Source organism: Canis aureus, chromosome 4 (assembly GCF_053574225.1).
Source record: "Canis aureus isolate CA01 chromosome 4, VMU_Caureus_v.1.0, whole genome shotgun sequence".
NCBI lineage: Eukaryota > Metazoa > Chordata > Mammalia > Carnivora > Canidae > Canis > Canis aureus.
The window spans coordinates 37,717,189-37,729,304 of record NC_135614.1 but is presented as its reverse complement, the minus strand read 5'-3'; the positions used below and the strand labels follow the sequence as shown (position 1 = coordinate 37,729,304).

Genomic DNA, 12,116 nt, shown 5'->3' with positions numbered 1-12,116 from the left:
CAGCTGGCTTAGATCCCTGAGGAATTGTTAGCATGGCCACATGGAGTTCCCAGCCCAGGGACTGGTGGGGGACCTGGTGCAGCTCAGGTATAGCCCCTCACTCACCTTGAGGGGGCGGTGGTGGCAGTGGTGGAGGCTGCGAGGATGTGACCTCGTCCAGAGCCCGCTCAATCTGTTCAGCAACAGGTGTGGAAGCCATGCTGGAGTCAGACGGGCTCCGGGTGGGGATGGGGGTAGGTGCCATCCTCCGGTGGCTGTCCAAGTGGCTGCCTGTGGAATAAACCCCCAGGCTGGTCAATGAGGGCCAGGGACCAGGATTGTCCGCCTTGGGGTCTGGCCAGCACCTCCTGTGTGGAGTCTGGGTGGGGGCTGGAAGCCCCCCAGGCCCCTTGGGGGCCAGACCACAGCTCCAGATCCTATAAGCCAGGCACCTTGGGGCCAGAGCCCCTTCAGGGCCAGGGGAAAGAGGCAGGTAGTACCTGCTCTTGGGACAAATACCAGAGATCAGCAGTCAGGCTGGGGGAGTGAGGGTGGGCGCACTGCTGGGAAGCGGGGCCCTCCTTACCCCCCACCACTGTGGCCTGGGGCTGCTACCTACATGGGAGGGAGGAAGAGAGGTTTGGGGTGCGGTGACAGGTGATATAGGGAAAGGGAGTCCGTGGAGGGGAGGAGGAGGAAGAGGAGGAGGAGGAAGGCCCACTGTCCGATGCCTTTATGAAAGGGCAGTACGGACGACCTGCCGAGAGAGACAGACAGAGAGAGACAGAGGACAAGAGAGGGTCAGTCTCCCCCACCCCTGCCCTGAGGCCTCACCCACCCCAAAGGCTGGCCCTAGAAGTCCAAAGTACCCTCAGCTAGGGCGCACAATCAGCCAAGCTAGGCCACAGCCTCAAGCCACCAGAGGACTCCCACCAGCACCAGGCACGCACAGCAATGAGCCTGCCACACCAAGCCAGCCTCAGCATCACACGACAGCGTGCCCCATCCCTGGAGCCCCAGCCCAGGGCCAAGCACGCAGCCGGGGCAAACACTCAGACCAGCGGACACAGCGGAAGGGTGCTTCGTGGAGGGAGGTAGAAGCGACATGGGGAGAGTCTCAACAGCAAGCACTGGGTGCAGGTTCCAGGCGGCTCAAACTCAGGGTCAGGCTAAGAGCCTGCCCCACATGCATCCACAGCCCTCAGCAAGACCTCGTTCAAGCCGAGCGGGGCCGCTCCCTGCAGCCAGTGGGGGTACCTCAGCCCAAGGCGGGGCTGCCCAGATGACCTCCAGTACTCCCCCATCGCTCAGCCAAGGCCACCCCTAACCCCAGCCTGAGCCCCTCTCAGCTCTGCCACCTGGGAGCCGGCGGGTGAGAGCACACGTGAGGAATGGCCTTGCCTTCTCCAAGGGCTCCTTGGGCAAGGCTTCCCTTCCAAGAAAGAGTCACAGAGAGGCTCAGGCCCCAAACCTGAGGAGTAGGATTCAGGTGGGGTTGGGACCTAGGACTACCTGGCCGGTGGTTGAAGGGTGAGGGTGCATCGCAGCTGCCTGCTGAGGCCGATGCAACTCGTTCCTGCTGCTTGAAGAATTCCCGCGGGTTGTCAGGCCGCTGGGCAATAATGGCTGCTGCCTCCTAGGGGTATGGAGAAAGGGTCAGGGTGGCCCGGCTGAGGCGAGCCCTGCCCACCTCACTTGCCCTCTCCCCAGCTCTCACCTCTACCTCTGATTCTGACTTCTTCATCTGGGTTTCTTCCTCCTCGTCCCGCTGGTCACCCTGGAAACCAAAGGGACAGGGTTCTGGGTACCGCACTCCCCGAGCTCTTGGCCTTCTTACAGGCCCCAGATTTTCTCCACAACCTGGAAGGAAGGGGCCTGGAGGTGGCATCTCTGCTCCCTTCACTACCCAGTCTCCTCTCCACCTGCAAGGCCCTGGCCACCTCATCTCTGGCTCAGATGGGCCCCCGGGTACCCAGCTCAGCTCCTCCTACTCCTGCATCCCCAGATCCAGGGCCACTCATGAGTGCTCCCTGCTTTGTAGCTTAAGTGTTCTTGGATCTCCTACCCCAGTACCTAGCCAGCCACATGCCTATCATTGCTGCCTTGATCTTCGCATCATGACCGAGAGCTTCCCATTAGTCACCTGCCTCCTTGCTCTTCTCTCATACAAGGATCTTTCCTAAATCCAAATGAGACCATGAATTTCCCTAGCTTAAAATCCCTTGGCGGGTTTCTCATGAGTATAGTGAGTACTAGTTGACTAAGGCCCACAGAAGGCTTTTGTGTTGTGTCTCCAGTTTCTCTTAAAATGCCAGAAGCCCTGGCAACAATGGACACGCCCCAAAGCAACTACTGGCCAGAGCAGCGCTGCAGGAGCCCTCAACCCAGGCACCTCAACCCAGGCATGTGCTATCCCGTTTGCTGCAGTCCCCACCACAAGTGCATTCCCTAGTGCACTTTACCAGCCAGCTGCACTACAGTTTAGAGGCTGCGACCCCAGGAATAAAGATAGACAGGAGTTCCTTGCGTGTCCCCTGTTCCCCTTCCCCTTGTCTGATCTAGTCCATCACCTCTCTAACACTCACACACCCTTTAAGATGTAACCACAAAGTCCTCAACACGATGCAGTCAGAGTTCCTGGAATGTGCACATCATCTCCCCCCTCCCGTGCCTCTGCATGGAAGATCAATCTCTTGCCCCAAGTGCCCATCTCCCAGCCCAGGTCCAACTCTTCCCACTTCCATCCTCAGCCTGGATACTGCCTCCTGGAGAAGTGGTCCCTCGCCCATTCAGGTCATTTTGGGGTCTCCATGAGGTATTCTAGGCACACACCACAGATTACACAGTATCATAACTTCCTTTTTCTGGGCTCACTGCCCCTATCCTCTGTGGTGACACAGAACAAGAAGTGAGATCCAGCACAAGGTTCTGCTGGCATGTGTTTGCTCAACTGAACTCACTACATCAAAGCTTTTTAATTGGTGCTGCTCCTGCTGCCACTGTGGCTGATGGGGCAGGAGGGACTGAGTGCAGAGGGGAGGAGAGGCTGCAGGTAAGGTGGGGGACTTACAGAGCTTCTCTGCTTTGTGCATGTAATCTAAACTCAAACTTTGCTCTCAGGATACATTAAGAGAATGGCCTATCAAAGCATCCCCCTCAAGAGGGTTGTCATTCCAACCACAACTCTGCGTTCTTCCAGAATGAAGTCTCAAGTCCTCCTCTGACCTAGCTCTCTTTCCAATCCAATTTCCCTTGCTCTTCAGCGACTGGGCTCCAGCCAGGCTCCTTGCCTTCCCATAAATTACATCCCACCAGCCTTTGCTGGTGTTCAGCACCGCCTAGCGTGACCTCACTAGATGCCTTTGCCTCATTCAAAAAAAGGACTAGAGGCAAGCTCACCACAAAAGCCTTAACTACTAACGACGTGCAAAAGATTGAAACAAATTACGGGTACTGAGTAGGAAAAGCGAGATCAACACACTAATCACATGGTCAGAAGCACTGCTGTGCCTGAGTGTTTTCAGATACGTGGGGGCTCCCTGACCGCTCAGGCAGAAAGGGAACCTAGGCAAGGAACGCAATTCTTAAGCAGAACAACAGCTTAAACAAAGAGACAGCATGTTATGGTTCTAAATTCCAAAGTTGTCACATGAGACCTTCTTTAGAGGACCTGAAGTGGTAGGATCACCACACTGACCTGCTTGAATATCCACTGTCACTACCCTATGAGCCACACCTGAAGGGCCGGGTATAAGACTTTGCCTGAAACGTTGACAACTGGTGGAGATGAGTGATCACTTCAGGGGAATGCACTATTACTGTTCTTTCTACCTTTGTGTGTCTGTATGTGAAATTCTCTATAAAGCAAGCTTTTTCAAAACGACCTTGCTCTGAATGGATAAACAAAATGCGGTGTATACGTACAAAGGAATGTTATTAGCCTTAAAAAGGAAGACCTTCTGACACATGGATGAACCTTGAAGACACCGCACTAGGTGAAATAACCTAGTCACAAAAGGACAAATATTACGATTCCATTCAAATGAGGTACTTAAGAGTAGTCAAATTCACGGAAAGTAGAAAGGCAGTTGCCAGGGACCTGGGGGAGAAGAGAATGGGGAGTTAATGTTTAATGTGGACAGAGTTTCAATATGGAAAGATGAAAAAAATTGGAGATAAACAGTGATGATAGTTGTACAATGTAAATATGTTGGGAATCTTAATGCCACTAAACTGTATACTTAAAAATGGTTAAGATGGCACATTTTATGGACATTCTGGCACAATTCAAAATAAACTGATTCATCAATTACTTTTTAAAAAAGTTTTGCCCATCTTGCTCTCCACTGTTTCTAACACCTGGTACCCGGCAGGTGGCAAAGGTGTGCTGAATGAACAACTGTAGCTGGAGCTCACTAACCACACATCTCCACCCCCAGCGCTGATGTGACTGCAATGAACTCTGACAGCCACTTCATACCACAGTCGGGTCTCCTCCCTCCCAGCCTCCTGCGGGGGTGACCCTCCTGGAGCTCATCTGGGTCCTCATGGCAAAACTGGCCATCACTAATCCACATGAGTACTGCCCACCTCCCACTCAGAACTCTACCATGCTCCACCCTAAATGACCTTGGCTATTTCTGAAATACAAAATTCAATTCAAAGCATGAAGACTCAACCCCAGGATGCTTCTGTGGGCCACCCCCAGTGTGTAGAGGTACGAGAACACCCCTAGAACTATACACACTTGTGTATAGATGCTCAGAACACGGGCCCAAACTCCTTCGTGTGGCTCTGCAGCACAACTGTGGTGGGGACCAGGTTTCCAGCCCCTCCAAAGTGCAGGAAGTGTGTCTAACCCACCCCAAGCTTCTCAGGCTCCACTGGGAGGAGGAGTTGGGGGGGAGGGGCAGGTCAGTGAGGGACTGGGTCAAGACAGATTTTCTCTTTCAGTCTACAAAATAAACTTCCCCAAGGAAGTCTCTTTCCACAGCCCAGGAACAGAGACCCACATGATTGGGTGGCAGGCCTGACACTCTGTGACACTCCCATGCCCATGCAGAGGTACTCCGAACACCCAGAACAGTCGTCAAGCCACTGATAACCAGCTCCTCCCAGGCCCACCCCCCTCAACAGAGGCCCAGTAACACAGGGACTATTCTCACTTCCCCTAACCAGGAGACTGGGAGCCCCAAACAAAAACTTACAAAGATAGACTGTTCCTTCAACCGTCGTTTGGCCTCCTCAGCTTCTAAAGTCTGCTGTTTCCTCCTGGAATGATAAGCGGGCATGCATACCTCAGGGTGGGTCCACATGCAGCCTGGAGCAAGTGGCCTAGGGTGGGGGCAGGGCCAACCTGTGCTCCTCGATCTGCTGTTCCCGTTCTCGGTAGCGCCGTTCCCGCTCCTCCTGCTCCTGACGTTCCTGCTCCATCCGTTCTTGCTCAAACCGGAGTCTCTCATCCAGGGCCTTCTTCCGCTCCTCCTCCTTCCTCAGCTCTTCCTCCTTCTGCAACCCCCCACACCAAGGCAGTGCAGGCCCTGAGCTGGGGCCCGCCCCTGCCCCTCCAGCCCCTCCCCAACACAAGATTGGGGAGGTTCTGTTTCTGGGAAGTTCAGCCCAATATGGCTCCCTCTTTCAGCTGGGGTAGCACACGAGATGGGACACACTGCTTAAGTGGGGGACTAGGGGACAGAGGCCAGAGCTATATGCCATGGGGCAGGATCAGGGAAGGACAGCTCAGCCTGAAAGCTGGGGCCAGGGTCCACACCTTGGCCTGCTCCCAGAACTGCTCACGGTTAATCCGCTTCATTTCGACAGCTGCATCAGTTTTCTGATAGGTGGTGCCCTGCAGAGTCAAACAAGTTGGCATGAGCGGGGAGAGGGAGGGGGTTGGGGAGGGAGGCTCCCTCCTGAGCATTCTGGGAGCTCCCATTCACAAAGGGTGAAGCCCTGGCCAGGCCAGCCTGTCCCAGGCACACTGACCACCGGCTCGGCGTTCTCATCCTCACGCAGGCGCAGGCGATGCAGCACGGGGCTGGAAAGCCGTGCCAGCCCGTTGGAGAGCCGCTGCCCGATGGCACCCGCATCTATGTCTTCCACGCTGCTGGCATTCACAATCACATCAACACCCTGAAGCGAGAAGGTGTGTTGGGACTGCCTGGCTCCTTCCCATGACTGCCCCCAGCATAGAGACCCTGCCCCCACCCTACCACCCTGCCCCAGGTCTGGCCCCACTCCTACCTGGAAGAACTCAGCCACCTTAGCCACGTGGCTAGCACAAGCACATTTTCGGGCATCAGGCACATCTTCACCAACCTGCAAAGTACCCAGCAGAGAGGGTCAGGAAAGGACAAGAGGGGACAGGAGCCTGAGGCCCTGGGCTCTCTTCCCAGGGGGCTAGCGGTGCTCTCTCCCAACGGTGTCAGTAGGTGACCTGGGGAGGAGGGTCACTGTTCTGGGGCCTTTACTCCCTTCCCCATCCCATAGCTGCATACCCAGTTGATGAGCACGTATTTTGGCAGAGCAGCCTGGGAATCCTTGACGCTGCAGAAGCCGTACATCACCTTCTGGTTCTCAAAGTGGCCAGAGAGCTCCTGCAAACCCCCATCTGGGGGAATCAAAGAGTTATCAAGCAAGCCTCTTCATCTCCTGAACCCTTACCCTGCAAAGGGGCTGGAACTCAAAGGGCAGACTTCTCTTATGGGCTCTACAGGCTCACCCAGAGATCTGGAGGTACCACAGTTCTGTGCTGGTGTGAGAAAGAGTCAACAGGCAGGGGCAAGCTTTGTCTCTGAATCTCCCAGGGCCTGACTTAGGACTCGGGAAGTGTTTGTTCTTCACACATCCCATGTCTCACTCTTCGCACATCATCACCTCTCACAGTGCTAGAGCCCAGTTAGGTAAAATAAGACCCACTGGCTCTGGAGAAAGTAGATGTGACATGGGCCATCCTTGCCAGGCCCCCTCCTTCCTAGCTGTGTGGCTTTGGGCAAGTCACTGTCCCTCTCTGAGGCTCAGTCTTCTCATAATCAAAGAGCAAATAAGGCTCCCTCCTTCCCTGCCCTGGGGATCTGAGGGATGGCTGGAGGAAGGACACAGGCAGACAAGTGTGGGTCGGCTGGCTGCAGGCAGGGAGATGGCCTGGAGCCAGGTGGGTGGGGAAGAAAACCAGAGGAGGGGGTGGAGAGGAAGGCAACGGAATGGCTGGAATTCTTACCTCCTGATGCTGCAAGCTTGAGGTCATCTGAGCCATCCTCATATGTGTACAGAGCCCTGGGGAGAGGGAGGGGTGCCTCAGAGTACTGTCAGGGCCCAGGCTGCCAATTTTGGGTGGGGATGGCTCTGGGGAGGAGGAGGGACACTGAGGAGGCAGGACAGGGATAGGGGTTCTGGTCCAGCACTGCCATGTCATCATGACAGCAGGGCTAGGCACCAATTCTGGCTGGAGCCTGGGCAGGGGGAGGGGGCATAGTGAGGGGGCAGCCTGGGACTTGGTAGAGGGAGGCCCTAGGCAGGTGGGCAGTAGGCAAGGGGGCAGAAATCACTGCCTGGTCCCTGGCTTTGTGGAAGCCCATGTGTCCCGTTCTCAGAGCTCAGGCCCTGGCAGCCTACAAGCGGGTGTGAGATGGAAACTCCAAGGCGACGGTTCCTTGGTTACCGTTCCCTGGCTACCACAATCCTCAGCCTCCATTGGCCAGCACTGGGAACCTACCTGGCATGTTCTTCAGTACCCACCGCCCCTCCCCCATGGCAAGGGAGGGGGAGGAGAGAGAACCTGGTGCTCTCTTCGCTGGGCATCCCTCAGTAACCATGGCAACCTGGCAACTGGCACATGACTGAGCCCACCCTAGCCACATTCTCCTGAACACAAAGGACCCCAGGGACATGCCCTTGGCCTCAATCTCTGCCTCTCAGAAATGGAGATGAGTTCACCGTGGTCACTCTTGTCACTCTTGCCCAGACTCAGACCCCTGGTGGGCATGTTCTCCTAGCCTTCTAGCCTTGCCTCTAGGCCTGGGCCAGAGCTGAGGCCCTGGCCCCCAGGGAATGCTAGCCTTTCCTTCTGCCTTAGCTTCAACAGAAAGCCAACCCTAGCAGCCTTCCTCCTTCTTCCTCCTCCCTAGCTTTCTCTGCCCTGGCTTTTTCTCCCTAGAGGTAGTGGCCCAGTCTCCATTTCACAGAAGGGAAGACAGAGACATCTCCTCCTGAGAACCCAGTGGGGCAAGGGAGAAGGCAGCTCAGGGGGTCTCAAGCCCCTTCGCCATGCTTTCCTTTCCCTATTTCCAGGGCAGGTGGAGGAGGCAGCGAGGGTGGGGGTGGGGGGTGGGCTAGAAGACGGGGAGGCAGGGTGATGGAGAAGAGAAAGGGCGAGAGAAACAGGGAGTGAGGAGGAAGAAAGAGAAGAGAAAGGAAGTGAAGGGATGAAGAGAAAATGAGAAAGGGAGGGAGGGAGGGAGGGAGGGAGGGAGGGAGAGAGAGAAGGGGGAGGAAGGGAGAGCGGGAAGAGGAAGGAGGGAGGGGGGATGGAGAAGGAGGAGGGGAGAGGGAAGGAGGAAGAAGGGAGGGGAGAGGGAGGAGGAAAAGAAGGAGGCCCTGGCCCAGTCTCATGAAGTCAGCTAGAGTCACCACCTCACCAACGAGTCACCGCCAGTGCCACAGGGCCCCCTAGACCTCTCCCTCCGGAAAGGGACACAGGTGGGCTGTGGGGCTGGGAGCTCCCGGTCCAACTGTTGCTTGGGCCCCAACCCTGGCAGCTGCTTCTCAGAACAGCTGTCCCACCACCTGTCTGGCTACCCTAACCCACCACTGGGAACAAAGGGCCCTCAGAGAAACAGGAGTCTGCCCCTCTCCATTCCACAGACCAGGAACAGAGGCAGAACTTAAGAACCCTGGTCGCCAAACACTGCTCTAGATATCACACCTCTGTGGGACAACTTGCCAGCCTCTCCCAGGGCCCAGGAATGCCTGCCCTGCCAAGGACCCCTTCCATTCTCAACCCTTGCCTACCCACCTCTGGCCATCTTCTCCTGCTACAGCCACAGCCCTTGCCTGGCAGAAACCATACCTAAGCATTCAGCAGCCCTTCAACCCTGAGCTCTGCCCCCACCTGCCCTTCCAGCCAGACCTCCGTTTCCATACCAAACACTTGGGATGCGCTGGATGGCCTCTGGATCCCAAACTCAATTCTAGATATTTCCCACCCGGGAGCCTCTGCACATTAATTTCCCTCCACAGGAGGGCTAGACCTATTTATACATCCCATGGGCCAGCCCTGACTGAAATCCTTCAGGGACCCAATGCCAGCTTCCCAGGAAGCCCTGTCCTAAGTTGCACCTCCTTAGAGCACTTACCATACCCCATAAGGGATGGCAAGAAGCCTCTAAGCCTATCCTAGATCTCATTAGACCTGTACTTCTCAAACACATCAGAGACAGCCAGGCCTGAAAGGGTGGAAGCTGTTGAAACCACAGGTATCAGGATGGGGTCCCAGGGATCTACATGTCTCTTCAGCTTCAACCCCTGGAAACAGACAACGCCTCTAACTGTAAGCTGTGTGAAACGGAGACATCCAATTCAATCAACATGCATCACTCACTGGGTCCCGGGTCCAGCACAGGGCAGAACCAGTAGGTATCTGTGATATTGACACAAACTCTGAGAAGCCACCGAGGCCAGAGACACTGGACTAGGGTGAGGTGGGCCTGGGATGTGCCACTCCAGGGAGATCCCATGTTCGGTTGAGGTGGGGACCAAAGGCAGATGGAGGAGCCCTCAGTCCAATTCCACTCTCAGGATGCTGGAGCTGGAAGGTGCCTTGGGGGTCCCAGATATGGTGGAGTCCCATCCCCTCCTTCTCTTTTCAAGAGGACCAGAGAGGAGCAGACACTTGTGTGTAGTTAACACAGTGAGTAGTGTCCTATCCAGGGCAACAGTCCGTTTCAAAGGCTCTGCCACATAGGAGCAAGATCCCCCTCAGAGGTAAGTGAAGGCAGTACCATGCCTCTTGACCAAGACAGCAATTGTACCCAAGATCCACTCCTCTGGCCTCTGAGTACAGGGTCTGCCCCCAAGTCCTGAGACTCCACTATACTCCTGGTTCTGTACTGGGACTGGGGGCACTCATGCCCTACTCTGCAGGATGTGTTCTTCACATCCTCTTTACAAAACGCTATCTAGGCCCTCGGGAGTTAGCAAATGTCTGTATGTACGAGGGTGCATGTGTACATGTGTGTCCCACACACAACCCAGATGGGGGTGACGCATGCCAATGATGAATAACTTGCTTTGGCCACATGGATGCTGCTGAGTGGTGGGAGCCCAGGCCTCTGCTAAACAGAATGTGGTCCAGCAGCGGTTGTGTACCCCTGTGCTGGGCTGCCAGAACCTTGCTTTTGGGAGGTTAGAGGGAAACGGGGTGGTGGTATATAATAACCAGCAGACCAGAGGACGAGTAGGGTGTTCTAAGGCGGGCTGTGCCTCTGCAGGCAAGGCCCATATCCTAAGCCTAGTTCCTCCACCAGGCCAAGCAGGCCACTTGCCCTGAACTCCTCCCATGATCTCAGCCCCCATGGGGCAGGGCTGGGACAATGGGTGGGCCTCCTGCCGGCTCAGCCTGTGCTGGCCTCTCCTGTGACTGACCTGCAGGACTTGAGGGCTTTCTCCCTCATCCATCCCTCCAGGCCTGGCTGCCCGCCAGTGCTGCAGTACCATGGCATGGACGCCTGGCCATCTTGCCCCTCCTCCAGCCCCCGGGTCAGTGTCCCTACCTAACTGCCCTCCTAGGATGAGGGTGAGGCCAGCCCACGTGAGGGCCCTCAGACCTAGCCTCACTCTGTGCCTCAGTTTCCTTCCTGCTAGGAAAAGACCAGGCCTAGAGAACAGAATGGGCACCTGTCCCAGGAGAGAGTATTTTGGAGGAAGGGGATTCCTGAATGGGGCAGTGTGGGACCCCTTTGCTTTCCTGCCACCCAGGGGTCTCCAGCCAGAGAGAGCAGGTGGTCCATCCCGTCTCAAGCTCAGGGCAAGTCAACAGCCAGGAAAGGGAGAGAAGGTAGCTCAGCTTATCTGCCACGAGGAAGCTGACCACTGAGCCTGAGGCTTCGGGGCTCAATGGATGTACTCACTCTCTCCTTCCTGTTTGGGCGCTCCCTCCACACTTGTGTGCCTGGGAGCCTCCTCTCAGGGACCCCAGCTGGCCACCTGGCCAGGCAGCTCCCGGCCCCACTGCCTAGTCCCCGCAGTCCCCTCCGGATCGGGGAGAGGAGGTCTCAGCTCGGCCTTCTCCGCGACCCCTGAGGGGAACAGGAGTCGCTCGGCGGCGGCTAGGTGGCGAGGAACACGGCCCCCTCGCACCCCGGCTCCCAGAGGCCCCCGGTGGGCGGGGCGCCCCGGCCCCGGCCCCGGCCCCGGCCCCGGCCCGCCCCGCCCCTCCCCCGCCCTAGCTCTCCTTTGTGCTGCGGCCGGGCCGGGCCGGGCCGGGCGGGCTGCGCTGGCTCCGCTGGCTGGTTCCCCGCCTCGTCCCCGCCCGGCCCGCTCCCGCCCGAAGGTGGCGAAGGTGCCCTTGGCCGCCCCGTGCACACCTGTCCCCGGGGCCCGGGGCGGCAGGGCGAGGGCGGGGGATGGGCTCCCGCAGGGCGAGCGGCCCCGGGCCCCGCATCTGGACCCCGCGCCTCCCCGGAGCGTCCGGCCACCGCCGCGGCGCGAGGCCGGGGCCGCCTGCGGGCGCCCGGGGCCGGCAGCGCCCGCCCGGCCCGGCCCCTCCCCCGGCGCGCGCCGAGGCAGCCCCTCCCGAGCCCCCCGGGCCGCTGCACCATTGCGGGGCCCCCTCCCCTCGCGGCTGCGGGGCGGCGGAGCCGGGCGGAAACAAAGGCGGCGGCGGCGGCGGCGGGGACAAAGGGGCCGCGGGCGGGGGCGGGGCGGGGGCTCACCAGTCGGCCGCGCTCTCCTCCCGGATCACCTCCTCGTACGCCGCCAGCAGCTCCAGGCGGTGGCCGCTGAAGCTGACGCCGGCCATGCTGCTGGCCGGACTGAGGCCGAGCGGACGGACGCGCGGAGCACGGACCGACAGCCAGAGCAGGAGGCGAGGAAAGAGGGAGCCGCCGCCGCCGCCGCCGCCGCCGCGAAGCCTCTGCAGC

At 58.0% G+C, this 12,116-nt stretch overlaps 1 protein-coding gene across 3 annotated transcripts in view; it reads right to left on the bottom strand.

The window, feature by feature from the left end:
• Positions 1-12,116, bottom strand: part of DBN1 (drebrin 1) — a 14,469-nt gene extending 2,353 nt beyond the window's left edge. Inside the window, exons 1-12 of one of the 3 annotated variants that reach the window (XM_077895366.1) lie at positions 11,910-12,116; positions 7,199-7,254; positions 6,477-6,589; positions 6,223-6,297; positions 5,965-6,111; positions 5,750-5,827; positions 5,336-5,487; positions 5,187-5,250; positions 1,697-1,756; positions 1,492-1,615; positions 599-736; positions 106-270 (exon numbers count right to left, since the gene is read on the bottom strand). In XM_077895366.1, coding sequence (XP_077751492.1) covers positions 106-270; positions 599-736; positions 1,492-1,615; positions 1,697-1,756; positions 5,187-5,250; positions 5,336-5,487; positions 5,750-5,827; positions 5,965-6,111; positions 6,223-6,297; positions 6,477-6,589; positions 7,199-7,254; positions 11,910-11,995 — 1,258 coding nt within the window. In that variant the 5' untranslated portion in view covers positions 11,996-12,116. Of the gene's footprint in view, positions 1-105; positions 271-598; positions 737-1,491; positions 1,616-1,696; positions 1,757-5,186; positions 5,251-5,335; positions 5,488-5,749; positions 5,828-5,964; positions 6,112-6,222; positions 6,298-6,476; positions 6,590-7,198; positions 7,255-11,105; positions 11,222-11,909 lie in introns of those variants that run through there. The other 2 variants (XM_077895368.1, XM_077895367.1) reach the window with 2 other exon arrangements.